A 12936-nucleotide genomic window follows, 5' to 3' on the forward strand; every position below is an offset into this window, starting at 1 on the left:
AAAGGTATCTAGAAGCCTTTCATTAGGATGAAGGTCAGGTGGTCCTGTCATGGACATATCTATGAATGCTTTTCAGATAAAGTGTCCATAGTCACGTACATATCTCATGTATATCCTGTCATGGAAATATCTATGAATACTTTTCAGATAAAGTGTCCATACCCACATACGTATCTCATGCATAGGGATTCATACATTCTCTCATGTGTACGCATACATAAATAGTATAATTAATTGAGCTTATTTAGAGTTGGTATTTGTCTTAAGCTATGCATATATTTCATATATATTGCGTATTAGACATTTGAGATCGATTTGGAAGATAGTTCATTAAAAGGAGAATTGTTCTTCAATCAGAGACGGATCATTATAAAAATGGACTGAAAGTCAGTTGTTCGTTCAGTCCCTTTGGGGCCATAGTTTGAAGCCTGAAGATCCATTTGGTTTCTTCTCTTAACAAAGAAGTTTCTGTATTTCCCCCCCTAATGCATGGTCTTATTCTCTGTAAAATCCAACATTTGAGGACTGGTTTCCTTTCGTGTTTATCCAAAAAATGTCTCGCCACTGATGTAATTTTGTTACCTCTTTCCAAGTCGTTTTGAGCGTTACGAATGTTGCCTAAGTGCTCACCAATTCTCGTTCTTAATTCTCGAGTGGACATACCCACGTACTTTTTTCCACATTTACATTCAATGCAGTAGATGATGTTTTTAGTTCTGCAATTATAGAAATCATTCATATATATAATCCCTTTTGGGTGGATTTCCATTTGTTTCACTGTACGTATATAGGGACAGAATTTACAGGTTCCACATGGATAAGTGCCTTTAAAGTTGTCTTTCCGTTTACTCAGGCTTTTAGTGAAATGGCTTTTTACAATCTTGTCCCTAATAGTTGGAGCTCTCCTCCAGGAGACTTGAATTCTGTCTCCAATTGTCTTGGTTAGATCTTCATCCGTGTGAAGTATGTGTATATGCTGATTAAGATTTTGAGAGATTTCTCTGTGGGCCTCATTAAATGTACTCACAAATCTCACCTTTTGATCCCCCTTGTCCTTTGTTCTTGGTATTAACAGGTCCAATCTCGCGAGATGTAGTGCTCGATGATAGGCCCTTTTCAATATAGAGTTTGGGTAACCTCGTTCTTTTAGCCTTGTTTTCAGATCCTTTGCTTGTTCTTTAAATTTAGAAAGTTCTGAGCAGTTGCGTCGTAAGCGCAATAATTCCCCATAGGGTATCGCTTTCTTGGTGGAGTCGTGGTGTGCACTTTCAAATCTCAGGATTGAGTTAGTGGCTGTCTCTTTTCTGTGTAGATCAGTTTGAACTCTATTGAACATGTCTCGAGAGATATTCAAATCTAAAAAAGTCACTTTGTCATAATTGATCTCATATGTGAGTTTTATATTCAGATCATTGATGTTAAGTTCATTTATGAATGTTTTGAAGGTGTTGGTATCACCTCTCCATAGTATTAGGACATCATCAATGTACCTCTGCCACAATAAGATATGTTTGCTGTATTCAGACATTCTTTCTCCAAAAACGGTTTCCCGTTCCCACCAGCCTAAATACAGGTTGGCGTATGTGGGGGCACATGCTGTGCCCATCGCCGTGCCTCTAATTTGAAGATAGAATTTATCGTTAAAGATGAAGTAATTGTGGCTGAGGACAAATTTGAGTAGGTGTAAAATAAATTGGTTCTTCTCCATATTGTCAGTGCCTTCCATTTTGAGAAAATATTCAATTGCGAAACATCCCCATTTATGGTCAATTGATGTATAGAGGGATTCTACGTCGCATGTAGCGAGAAAGGTGCTCTCATCCAAGATGATGCCCTCAATCTTGCGTAAGACATCCATAGTGTCTCTGATATATGATGGTAATGTTAAAACAATATCCCTGAGGCGAAAATCGATATATCTTGAGGCTTGCTCACTCAGACTACCTATGCCGGAGACAATTGGTCTCCCAGGTGGTGTCTGTTGGTTCTTATGGATCTTCGGGAGCAAATATAGTGTTGCTGTTTTCGGTTTGCTTACAGTTAGATATTTATACTCTTTGCTGTCAATTAAGGAATCTCTTTTTGCACTTTCAATTATATTTCTGTATTTTGTAAGGAAATCACTTGTTGGGTCCCCAAACAGGTGTTTATAACACTGGGTATCTCCTAACTGTCTCATAGCCTCGATCACATACATATCCTTTGGCCATAGGACTATGTTCCCGCCCTTATCCGACGGTTTTATGACCACATCCTGCCATTATTGAATATCTTTCAGGGCCCATTGTTCTCTTTTACTTAAGTTTGAAAAGGACTTAGGATTAAGTTTCATGAGGTCCCTACTCACAACTTTCAGATATGTATCAATTTGAGGGAATTGTGACACTAATGGCATAAAGGTTGATTTAGTTTTTATCTTTGTCAGCCAATCCTGGGATTGGGTTGATGTGTCTTCATTTTCTTCAAGAAGTGATATTAAATTCTGTATAGTTATTTCATCCATATTTTTATTGTCGTGTTTAGTATACATCTTATTCAAAACCAACTTCCTGATAAAGAGGTGTAGATCTTTAATAATTTCGAAGTGATTTATGTTGTTAGTCGGGGAAAATGATAGACCTCTACTCAATACTTCTATATGATCAATAGAAAGTACCTTGTTTGTGAGGTTGATGATTTGAAAATTATTTGTTTTCACCAACATGGTCTTTTTCCCCAATCTTCCCGATTCCCCCCATTGTTCTTGTACCCCCATCTGGTCCTGTTCCTGAGGCTGCGATCTTGATTGCCCGCCTCTCCTTTTTCTTTTGTTTTTGTTTTTTTGGACTCCTCGTTTTTTGAGAGGATTGCTTGTCTTTCGCTAGCGTTTTGTACAAGTAGAGTTCTATTTGGGGGGACCTCTTCACTCTCCTCAGCAGCTGAGGATTCACATTCTGAGGACACTGCATCTTCTCTGTTAATGTTTGATGGGAGATAGTTCCTCCTGCGTCTAGGATTCATTTCATCCCATGTAAAAACACGACCTTTCTCGAAGTCTTTGATGTCTCTGGACAGTTTACTGCATTTTGTCTGTATGATTTATTTTTCCTTAGTGTCTAATTCCTCTCTAAAGGTTTTATATGCAGATCTGAAGTTTTCTAACGATTCAAATTTGTGTAATTTGGTATTCATATCTGAGATCTCTTTACTTAATTCATCTACTATTTCTGTCTCATAATCGGATACTATAGCCACTAATACTTCCGAGCAAGATATCAATGCTTGTTCCCATCTTTCTCTATAACTTTCAATATGGAAAGAAAATGATGGGAAGAGTCGTACTCTTAGGCCCCTTGGAATAATGTGTTTGGCTAAGTAATGATCGTATGTACTTTTATTCCAAACTGATCTTGTATGTTTCCTTAGCAATTCCCCCAATAATTTTAAACCAGTTTCCCATTCATTTATTTCTTTATTTTGATTACCATCTATACTGAAATCTGCAAAAGTTTTATCTATGTTGGCTTGGCGTTCTTTTTCTCTGGATAGAAAATCATCCATCAGATTTATGGATGTCATAATTAGTTCCCAAAGAAGACTACTGAATAGTCAGAAAGATATATATGTGAAGAACAAGAATTCCCTTTGTTAGGGGGAATTGAGGGTGGGAACGAGTGTCGGGCTCTTAAATTCCCTACAGGATAAACCTACGTATCTCAGTAGGGCAGTGCCTGATACCAAAATATACTAGGTAATATTTATTGAGAAAAAAGAAAGGTATCGTGTGGCACACTTGTTAAAGAGCCTGAGTAGCTATATCATAGGTTAGTACGAAGATTATTGATAATTGGTTAAAATATAACTTTTATTGTGACAAAAAATAAAAAAAAAAATAAAAAAACATTATTGGAAAAACAAGCCTTCTAGCCTGTCTAGATTTGTTAATGAACTACACAATGAGTTATTTTTCTTTTTTTTTCTTTCTCTCTCTCTCTCTCTCTCTATCTATCTATCTCTCTCTATCTATCTATCTATCTATCTATCTATCTATCTATCTATATATGTTATGTCAGAAATCTTTTGCAAACATATTTACATGTCCCTAAATTCCTTTTTTGTTCGAAACAATGTTGTCTTTCATATGTCTGTGTTTATTTATACCACTATATGTATATAGTGTAAATTTATTATTATTCTGAGCAGGAATAATTGCAAATATAACATGTAATCAGAGTATCATATGTATTTATTTGTAATCAATGGATATTTTAAGAGCTGGGCCAGTTTTCTCTCTGTACCTGTGTAACCCCTCCTGATTGCAATCTAGTTTTAAAAACCACCCCCTCACAGGTGTTATAAAATGGGCTGGCATATAAGATAACATTTCTTACTGAAAAAGAAATTCAAGAGAAGGAACAAATACACTGAAAATAGCATGACAGTAAATAGGTGATTTTGATTTCTGATGTATCTGATTCATGACAGCTTAATGTTTGGTGGGCTATCCCTTTGAGATATCATCTTAAGATTATATTGAATAAAACATCAATTCGAATTTTAAAATCCTTGTCTAAAATATTACACTGTGTGTCTTAATGTCAGCATCAATGTTTATCTTTAATTCTATCTTATTGTACTACAACTTGTTAGTGAATATAGACTACATATGTGAATCACAATAATGTCACATTTCCAAAAATCTTTCTGTCATTCTCAATCTTTCACTGTTATGTTTACTATATATTTAACTGTATGTGTGATTTAAAGCACTTTGTCTACATAACATTCAGCGTTTGACGAATACAAAACATTTTGCACAAATCTAACTCTTAGGAAATGTTTTCACTTTAACTGTTTAAAGGGACACTGAACCCAAATTTTTTCTTTCGTGATTCAGATAGAGCATGAAATATTAAACAACTTTCTAATTTACTCCTATTATCAAATTTTGGTTCAGAACCATGGAAAGCACTTGTTTATTGGTGGGTGAATTTACCCACCAATCAGCAAGAACAACACAGTGGCCCATATTTATCAAGCTCCGTATGGAGCTTGTGGGCCCGTGTTTCTGGCGAGTCTTCAGACTCGCCAGAAACACAAGTTATGAAGCAGCAGTCTAAAGACCGCTGCTCCATAACCCTGTCCGCCTGCTCTGAGCAGGCGGACAGGAATCGGCGGAAATCAACCTGATCGAGTACGATCGGGTTGATTGACACCTCCCTGCTGGCGGCCGATTGTCCACGAGTCAGCAGGGGGTGGCGTTGCTCTTGTGAGCTGCTGGTGCAATGTTAAATGCGGAGAGTGTATTGCTCTCTGCATTTAGCGAGGTATTGTGGACCTGATCCGCACTGTCGGATCAGGTCCGCAAGACCTTTGATAAATAGAGGCCAGTGTGTTCACCAAAAATAGGCCGGCATCTAAACTTACATTCTTGCATTTCAAATAAAGATACCAAGAGAATGAAATGAATTTGATAATAGGAGTAAATTAGAAAGTTGCTTAAAATTGCCTGCTCTATCTGAATCACGATAAAAAAAAAATAGGGTTCAGTGTCCCTTTAAAGGGAAATAATACCCATATCAATCACTTGAAAGTGATGCAGCATAACTGTAAAAAGTTGACAAGAAAATATCACATGAACATTTCTGTAAGAAAAATAAAGATATTTTCCCTCAAAATGTCTTCTGCTCACATTAGTAAGTGCTCTGTGAAAAGTTATTCTTCAGCTACTGCATATTAAAAACAGAAACAGAAACAAAAAACTTCACTCACAATATTTCATAATAGACTACCTTAAACTGGGGGGGGGGGGGGGGTGACTGTGCATACAAATGAGATGCACTCTTCCTTGTAAGTAAGTACCAAGACTAGCATCCTGATTGGCTGCTTAAAGTAACTTTACAATGGGATATGGCTACTGAGAAAATGTAATGTAAAATATCATCCTTTTTATACATAGAGATATTCATGTTATATTTTTTTAGACACCGTTTTACAGATATGATTCATCACTTTCAAGTGATTTAGCATGAGTATTATGTCCCTTTATGTATTTTTTATGCTTTAATGCACAATAATGACAGTAATTTAAACTATTTATGACTTTTACTTTTAATTTTTCCAATACTTGAGATTTGATTTGTGTCTTCAGATCTATCCATAAGATAAGCCAACATATTGATCAAAACGTTTACATACATTTACAAAGAATATTGTCGGAAGGAGTATCCAGCTAACCCCTTGTGGCGTGCACATTCTACTGACTCAATGAAATTTAGGACTGGTCTTCAATTTTCAGAGCTCCATTTAGTGGCCCATTTATCAAGCTCCCGATGGAGCTTGAGGGCCCTGTGTTTCTGGCGAGTCTTCAGACTCGCCAGAAACAGCAGTTTATGAAGCAGCGGTCTAAAGATCGCTGCTCCATAACCTTGTCCACCTGCTCTGAGCAGACGGACAGACATCACCACAAATCAACCCGATCAGGTACGATCGGGTTGATGGACAACCCCCTGCTGGTGGCCGATTGGCCGTGAATCTGCATGGGGCGGCATTGCTCCAGCAGCTCACAAGAGCTGCTGGTGCAATGCTAAATACGGAGAGCGTATTGCTCTCCGCATTCAGCGAGGTCTGTCGGACCTGATCAGCACTGTCGGATCAGGTCCGACAGACCATTGTTAAATAGGGGCCTTATCTCAAGTCCAGCCCCGTTGGTATCTTTTGTTAATGAGCACACCTGCATAGGCTCAGGAACATGTATGTATCTTAAGCATTGTTTTGTAACATTTTTATAAATATAGTGCCCAAGAAACGTGCACACTCTTGTGTCTACTACAGTATGCCCTCATGGGCTGGAGCCGATTTAACAAAGACCAAGAGATTGAGGTAAATTACATTTTTGACTACCATGTCCCTTTAGCATAAATGGAATCAGATTTTAATGCAAACTGTGTAATTTCTAAGGAACATGAATTAAAAAAATAAACTTATTATTCAGATAGAGTTTTCTATTTACTTTGATTATTACTTTGCTTAGTCCTATTGGTTTCATTTATTGAGAAGCATATCTAGGTAGGCTCGGAGCAACAACACACTGCTGGGAGATAGATGCTGATTGGTGGCTTTGCAAGGATTAAATACATAGGGGTCGTTTACAATCCTTTAGATTTATTTGAAATGACTCATGTACAACAATTTCTGTAGACTTTAAAGGTGAATTTTCTGTAGAAAATGTTTAGATACGTTTTTTAAAGAATTGTAATTAACCCCATATTTGCATGCACGCAATAGGGGAAAAAATAACTGTTCAACAGATTAGAGCATTTTCTTTTTGTTATTAAAGGGACAGTAAATTAAAAATTAAACTTTTATGATTCAGATAGAGCATGCAATTTTAATAAATTTAAGTCTATTATCTAATTTGCTTTGCTCTCTTTGTATTCTTTATTGAAAAACATACCTAGGTAGGCTCAGAAGCAGCAATGCATTACTGGAAGCAAGCTGCTGATTGGTAGCTGCACATATGTCTCTTGTAATTGGCTCACCTGATGTGTTCAGCTAGCTTTCTATAGTACATTGCTGTTCCAACAATTGATACCAAGAGAATAAAGCAAATTTGATAACAGAAGTAAATTGGAAAGTTGTTTAAAATTGGGTTTTCCCTCATGAAAATCATGAAAGAAACATTTTGGGATTCTATTTCCCTTTAATTTCTTTTAATGTCCCTTTAAGAGATTTGGAATTTCTTTCTTTTTTTTCTTATATTATTTTCATTAGATTTATTAATTGATGTCCTTTAATTAGTAAACAAATTGTTATATCCAAACTAGCATTTTTGCTCTCTAACTAAATTTTCAAACACGGTTTTTCATATAAAAGTGCTGTGTTAATTAAATGTATATGGATTTATTAATTTATTAGTTATAAACCTTAGGACATCGTGCAGTTATGACAATTGTGATTCCTAATATTTAGAAGTTAGTTTGCAAGAATTTGTATATTGCATTTATAATAACACAAACTTACCTATTAGCACTGAAAGACATGAAACAAGGAACAAAATGGGAAAAACTAAAGTCATTATCTTCTGTGTAGATTTTAATAACTCCAAGTTTCCTTCTCCCACGTTCCAGTAGACTATTGGTCTATTAAATCCACATAATTTCAAAGAAGACTCAGAGGAACATCACCAAATTGTAGATCCTAAAGGTCACAGACAGATTCCAAAGTTACAAAGAAATCTTAAAGAATGCAAAGACCCAAATTTTGGAATTCTATCCAGTGCCAAAAAGTATCACCACAGACCATAACCATAACGAAAATATTAATCAGAACATCCAAAAAAATGTTGAAGACCTAAATCCAAAGGATTAGCCGATTTCTTCAAGTTTCTTGAAGCTGTAAAGAAAATTCCAGAGAGAGTTGGTCATCATGTGATGAATCCTAATTGTACATTTTTGCTTTCATTGTCCCAAACAGGTGACCATAAATTGTATGGTCAATATTCTACTTTATGAATTGTATCACCTTTTTGCTTTCTGATATAAAATAGTATTCTATCTCTTCCTTTCTCTGTGTCTTGCCTTCGTTAACCTTCTCCTAGTTGTTCAGCTTTTTTGAGATTTGGACATGGAAAAAGGAAAAGGCGTATCTGAGCTGGGAGTCACAGGAAGCTTCCTGAACTGAACAGTCAGAGATGGCTTCAGATTTAGGAAATCACTGTCTGAGTAATCCAGGGAGGAAAAAAAGATAACAAAACCACCCCCTTGCTTTCCATAATTATTAAATGCACAGTTATATATAACTTTCCAGTTCTATTCAGCCAATATATCTCATTTGTTTGGTTAATTCAATACTTTGTTATTAGAAAGTATCTGAAAACACTGTAGATTGCTAAAGAAATACACATTGGAAATACCTTTTGCAATAAAGTGTAAATAATTCTATGCTGAATAAACATATTTCTCTATAGAGTGTTAAAGTGCCATACAACAATATGAGTTTTATTCCTATAACAGAAGGTACAATAAAAAAAGGATATGAAACCCAACACTTTTTCTTTCATGATTCAGATAAAGCAGTGATTTTAAACAACTTTCTAATTTTAATTTTTCTTCATTCTCTTTGTTTCTTTTGTTGAAAAGCAGGGGTGTAAAGCTTAGGTGCCGGCCCATTTCTGAAGCGCTATATGGCAGCAGTTTTACAAAAATGTTATCCATTTGCCAGAGCACTAGAGGGCAGCGCTATTTCCTGCCATGTAGTGCGCCAGATGTCTACCTAGGTATCTCTTCAACACAGAATATCAGGGGAACAAAGCCATATTGATAATAAAAGTAAATTGGAAAGTTGTTTTTTTTTAATGTTATGTTCTGTGTGACTCACAAAACAAACAGATTTGGTGTTCCTATCCCTTTAAGTTAAAGCATTCTGTGAAGACAACGTATAAAAAAATGGCTTATAAGTATTTTGTAACACATTTCTTAACGTACTTTTGGCTATTGTCATTCTAAGGGCTCCATTTGTTAATCAGCTGATGCTGTTTCGGAGACCAATAGTTTCAGACTCGCCTAAAACGGAAGTTAAGAAGCAGCGGTCAATAAGACTGAAATCATCCCTATACGATTGGTATGATTGACAGCCCCTGCTAGCGGCCAATTGGCTGCCAGGGGGCAGCATTGCACAAGCATTTCATTAGAACTGCTTGTGCAATACTAAATGTCGTCAGCGTATTCTGTCGGCATTTAGCGATGTCGAGCGAACTTGATTCGCTAAGTCTGATCCACCCCCATATCAGTGTCCTGGGCAAGAAACCAAAACATTTTCTTTCATGATTAAGATGGAACAAACGATTTTAAACAACTTCCCAATTAACTTCTATGATCTAATTTGCTCTGTTCTCTTTGTTAGCTTTTTTGAAAATCATGCATACTGTAGGTAAACTCAGGAGCAGCAATGCACTACAGTGGGAGCTAGCTGCTGATTGGTGGCGCACATATAATGTTGCCATTGGCTCACCTGATCAGCTAGCTCCCAGTAGTGCATTGTTACTACTTCAACCAAGGATACCTAGAGAATTAAGAAAAATGTGATAATAGATGTAAATTGGAAAGTTGTTTAAAAATGTATGTTCTTTCTGTATAATCAAAGAAATATGTTGTGTTTCATGTCCCTTTGAAGGAGCTTTCTAGAGCAGAAATTCCATGATTTTATTTGTTACAGCACACAATTTTTGCACAACCAAGACCACAACTCTATGGTTTTAACCCCGTACTAACTAACTGCGGATGTTTGACTCATTTGCCATGTCTTCTAATGAACCCTGAAAGGGTTAATTGAGTGAGGTTTAAATAGCCCTTCATCTGTTCTCATTATATTTGTTTTATATAGGTTGCAGAGACAAACATAGGTATTGGTGCACAGCAAAAATGTTTGTTTCGTATTTGTTAAACATTCGGTTCATACAAATTTTGTCCATACAGGCATTTGGTTGGACGAATATTAAATTTGGATTTGTTACTGTTTTTTCCAATGGGATAAACTGATAGACAATTAATATTAACAAAAATGTCAACTCCTGTATGACTAAAATCCAGCATTTAGTGCCTGACTGGCACTAATTATTATTATTATCGGTTATTTGTAGAGCGCCAACAGATTCCGCAGAGCTATAAACATAGGCGTATACAAGGTAGATATTATTTTGATCAAATGGGTAGAGGGCCCAGCCTAGAGTCGCACTGTTGCAGTCAGCTCTTGTGAAGGTGACTTGCAAGCAGTTGGGCTCTTAGGCTTACATTCTAAGGAGGTTCAGGGCAGATAGCAATGGAGGAGAGGAACTGGTAATATGAAAAGTTAGTGTAGGTTGTAGGCATCCCTGAACAGAAGAGTCTTCAGGGAGTGCTTGAAGCTTTCAAAACTAGGGGAGAGTCTTGTGGAGCGAGGGAGAGAGTTCCACAAGATGGGAGCCAGTCTGGAGAAGTCCTGTAAACAGGAATGGGAAAAGGTAACAAGAGAGGAGGAGAGTAGGAGGTCGTGAACAGAGCGAAGGGGACGGGAGGGAGAGTATCTGGAGACAAGGTCTGAGATATTGGGGGGAGCAGTGCAGTTTAGGGCTTTGTATGTCAGAATCAGAATTTTGTGTTTAATCCTAGAGGCAAGAGGAAGCCAGTGATGGGATTGGCAGAGAGGTGCAGCAGATGAAGAGTGACGTGTAAGGAAGATGAGCCTGGCAGAGGCATTCATTATGGATTGTAAAGGAGCTAATCAGTCATTAGTAATACTATAGCAGGATTGTACAATTATACAGGGGACGATGATCAAATTAATGGTAAGACCCCCTGTACATCTTTACAAACAAAGGAGCTTATTAACCAAACAGTATAACTCCTTATGTATAATGTATTCAGCTACGTTTTTCTCTGAAAATAGAGAAGATAGGAGCGCGGACTCAAATGCAGAGTAATAACAGTTTAATATAACACACACGACAAATGGCCACTCACAAGATAAAAGTATAAAATCAGCATATGTGCAACAATAACACCAAAGACTTATCGTCTCATGCCAGCATCCTTCTGTGTCACAAAGATGTCAGAGTTGGCGTGTCCCTCCAATGCCTTCCAAGTGTAGCCAAATCCAGGTTGTCAGAATATATCCGTGAGGAGTATCTCCAATCAAAGTTCATGCAATAGCATCAGACATAAACCACAGTTAATGTGCCTGTGTTTAAACACTAGGATATGAAGCAAGGAGGATGGCAAGCTAAGTGAATTATACGGCTGTGTAATAACAACTTTCGCCCGTCCTATGCCAGTTTATATGTATCTCATTTTGAAGATCATCTTATTTGGAACAACAATCCATTTAAAGATGATATTGCTAAATATCATCGGTATATAGATGATATTATTATTATCTGGCAGGGTCCTCACAATAGGATCGATGATTTTTTAAATCATATAAATAATAATACATATAATCTTAATTTTACTATGGAACAATCATCTGTCTCTTTACCCTTTTTGGACCTTATTCTTTATCATGATGAATCTACAAATAAAGTAGCTGTCAGAAATTACCGTAAACCCACTGAGAGAAATAGTTTATTAAATATCAAAAGTAGTCATTTGAGACAGTGGAAACAAAACATTCCCCTGGGTCAATTCCAAAGAATAAGACGCAATTGTGCCAATTCGGAAGATTATCAGAAAGAATCAGATATTTTAATAGACAAATTTAGAGAAAAGGGTTACAGCATGGACCTTTTGAAGGACAGTAGAGAAAAAGTAAATATGATGGATAGAAATTCTCTTTTGAATAACAAGACTAGTGCACCTAAATACAAAAACAAAAACATAAACAATCATCCTAAGTTTGTGACGCAATACAACAATCAGCATTTCAAAATAAAAAACATTCTTAGAAAACATTGGAATGTACTGAAATTAGATCCCATCCTTAATCAAATTTTGGAAGACAAACCGCAGGTAATTTTTAAGAAGAGTAAAGACATTAAAAATTATATTGCTCCCACAAAATTAAGAGATAATAAAAAACAATCTACTTCTCTGAATAAATGGTGTGGGGGCAAAAATGGTTTACATCCATGCAAAAAGAATGATTGTGTTTTGTGTCCCTTAATAGATCAAGACAGTACTCATTTTTTCAACTACAATCACAGCAAAAAGTATGCATGTAAAGATAGATATACATGTCACACTACATACGTGGTTTATCAATTAGTCTGTAAATGTGGACATATTTATGTAGGGCGCACGAAGAGAAAAATCAAATACAGAATTAGAGAACATGTAAATAATATTTTATCTGGCTTTGAAAATCACAGTGTGTCCCGTCATTTTAAAACCCATCACAATCAAAATCCCCAAGATCTTACTGTCAAAATCATAGAGTGGATAAAACCTAACGTATGGGACACAAATAGGTTATTAAAACTCAGAA

At 36.3% G+C, this 12936-nt stretch overlaps 1 protein-coding gene across 1 annotated transcript in view; it reads right to left on the reverse strand.

Annotated features, from left to right (window-relative positions):
- TIE1 (tyrosine kinase with immunoglobulin like and EGF like domains 1) overlaps positions 1 to 8594 on the reverse strand; it is a 154908-nt gene extending 146314 nt beyond the window's left edge. Inside the window, exon 1 of the mRNA XM_053693608.1 lies at positions 8002 to 8594. Within this exon, the coding sequence (XP_053549583.1) occupies positions 8002 to 8056 (55 nt within the window). The 5' untranslated portion in view covers positions 8057 to 8594. The remainder of the gene's footprint in view (positions 1 to 8001) is intronic.
- Positions 8595 to 12936: the final 4342 nt, after the last annotated feature.

Source organism: Bombina bombina, chromosome 10, assembly GCF_027579735.1.
Source record: "Bombina bombina isolate aBomBom1 chromosome 10, aBomBom1.pri, whole genome shotgun sequence".
Classification (NCBI taxonomy): Eukaryota; Metazoa; Chordata; class Amphibia; order Anura; family Bombinatoridae; genus Bombina; species Bombina bombina.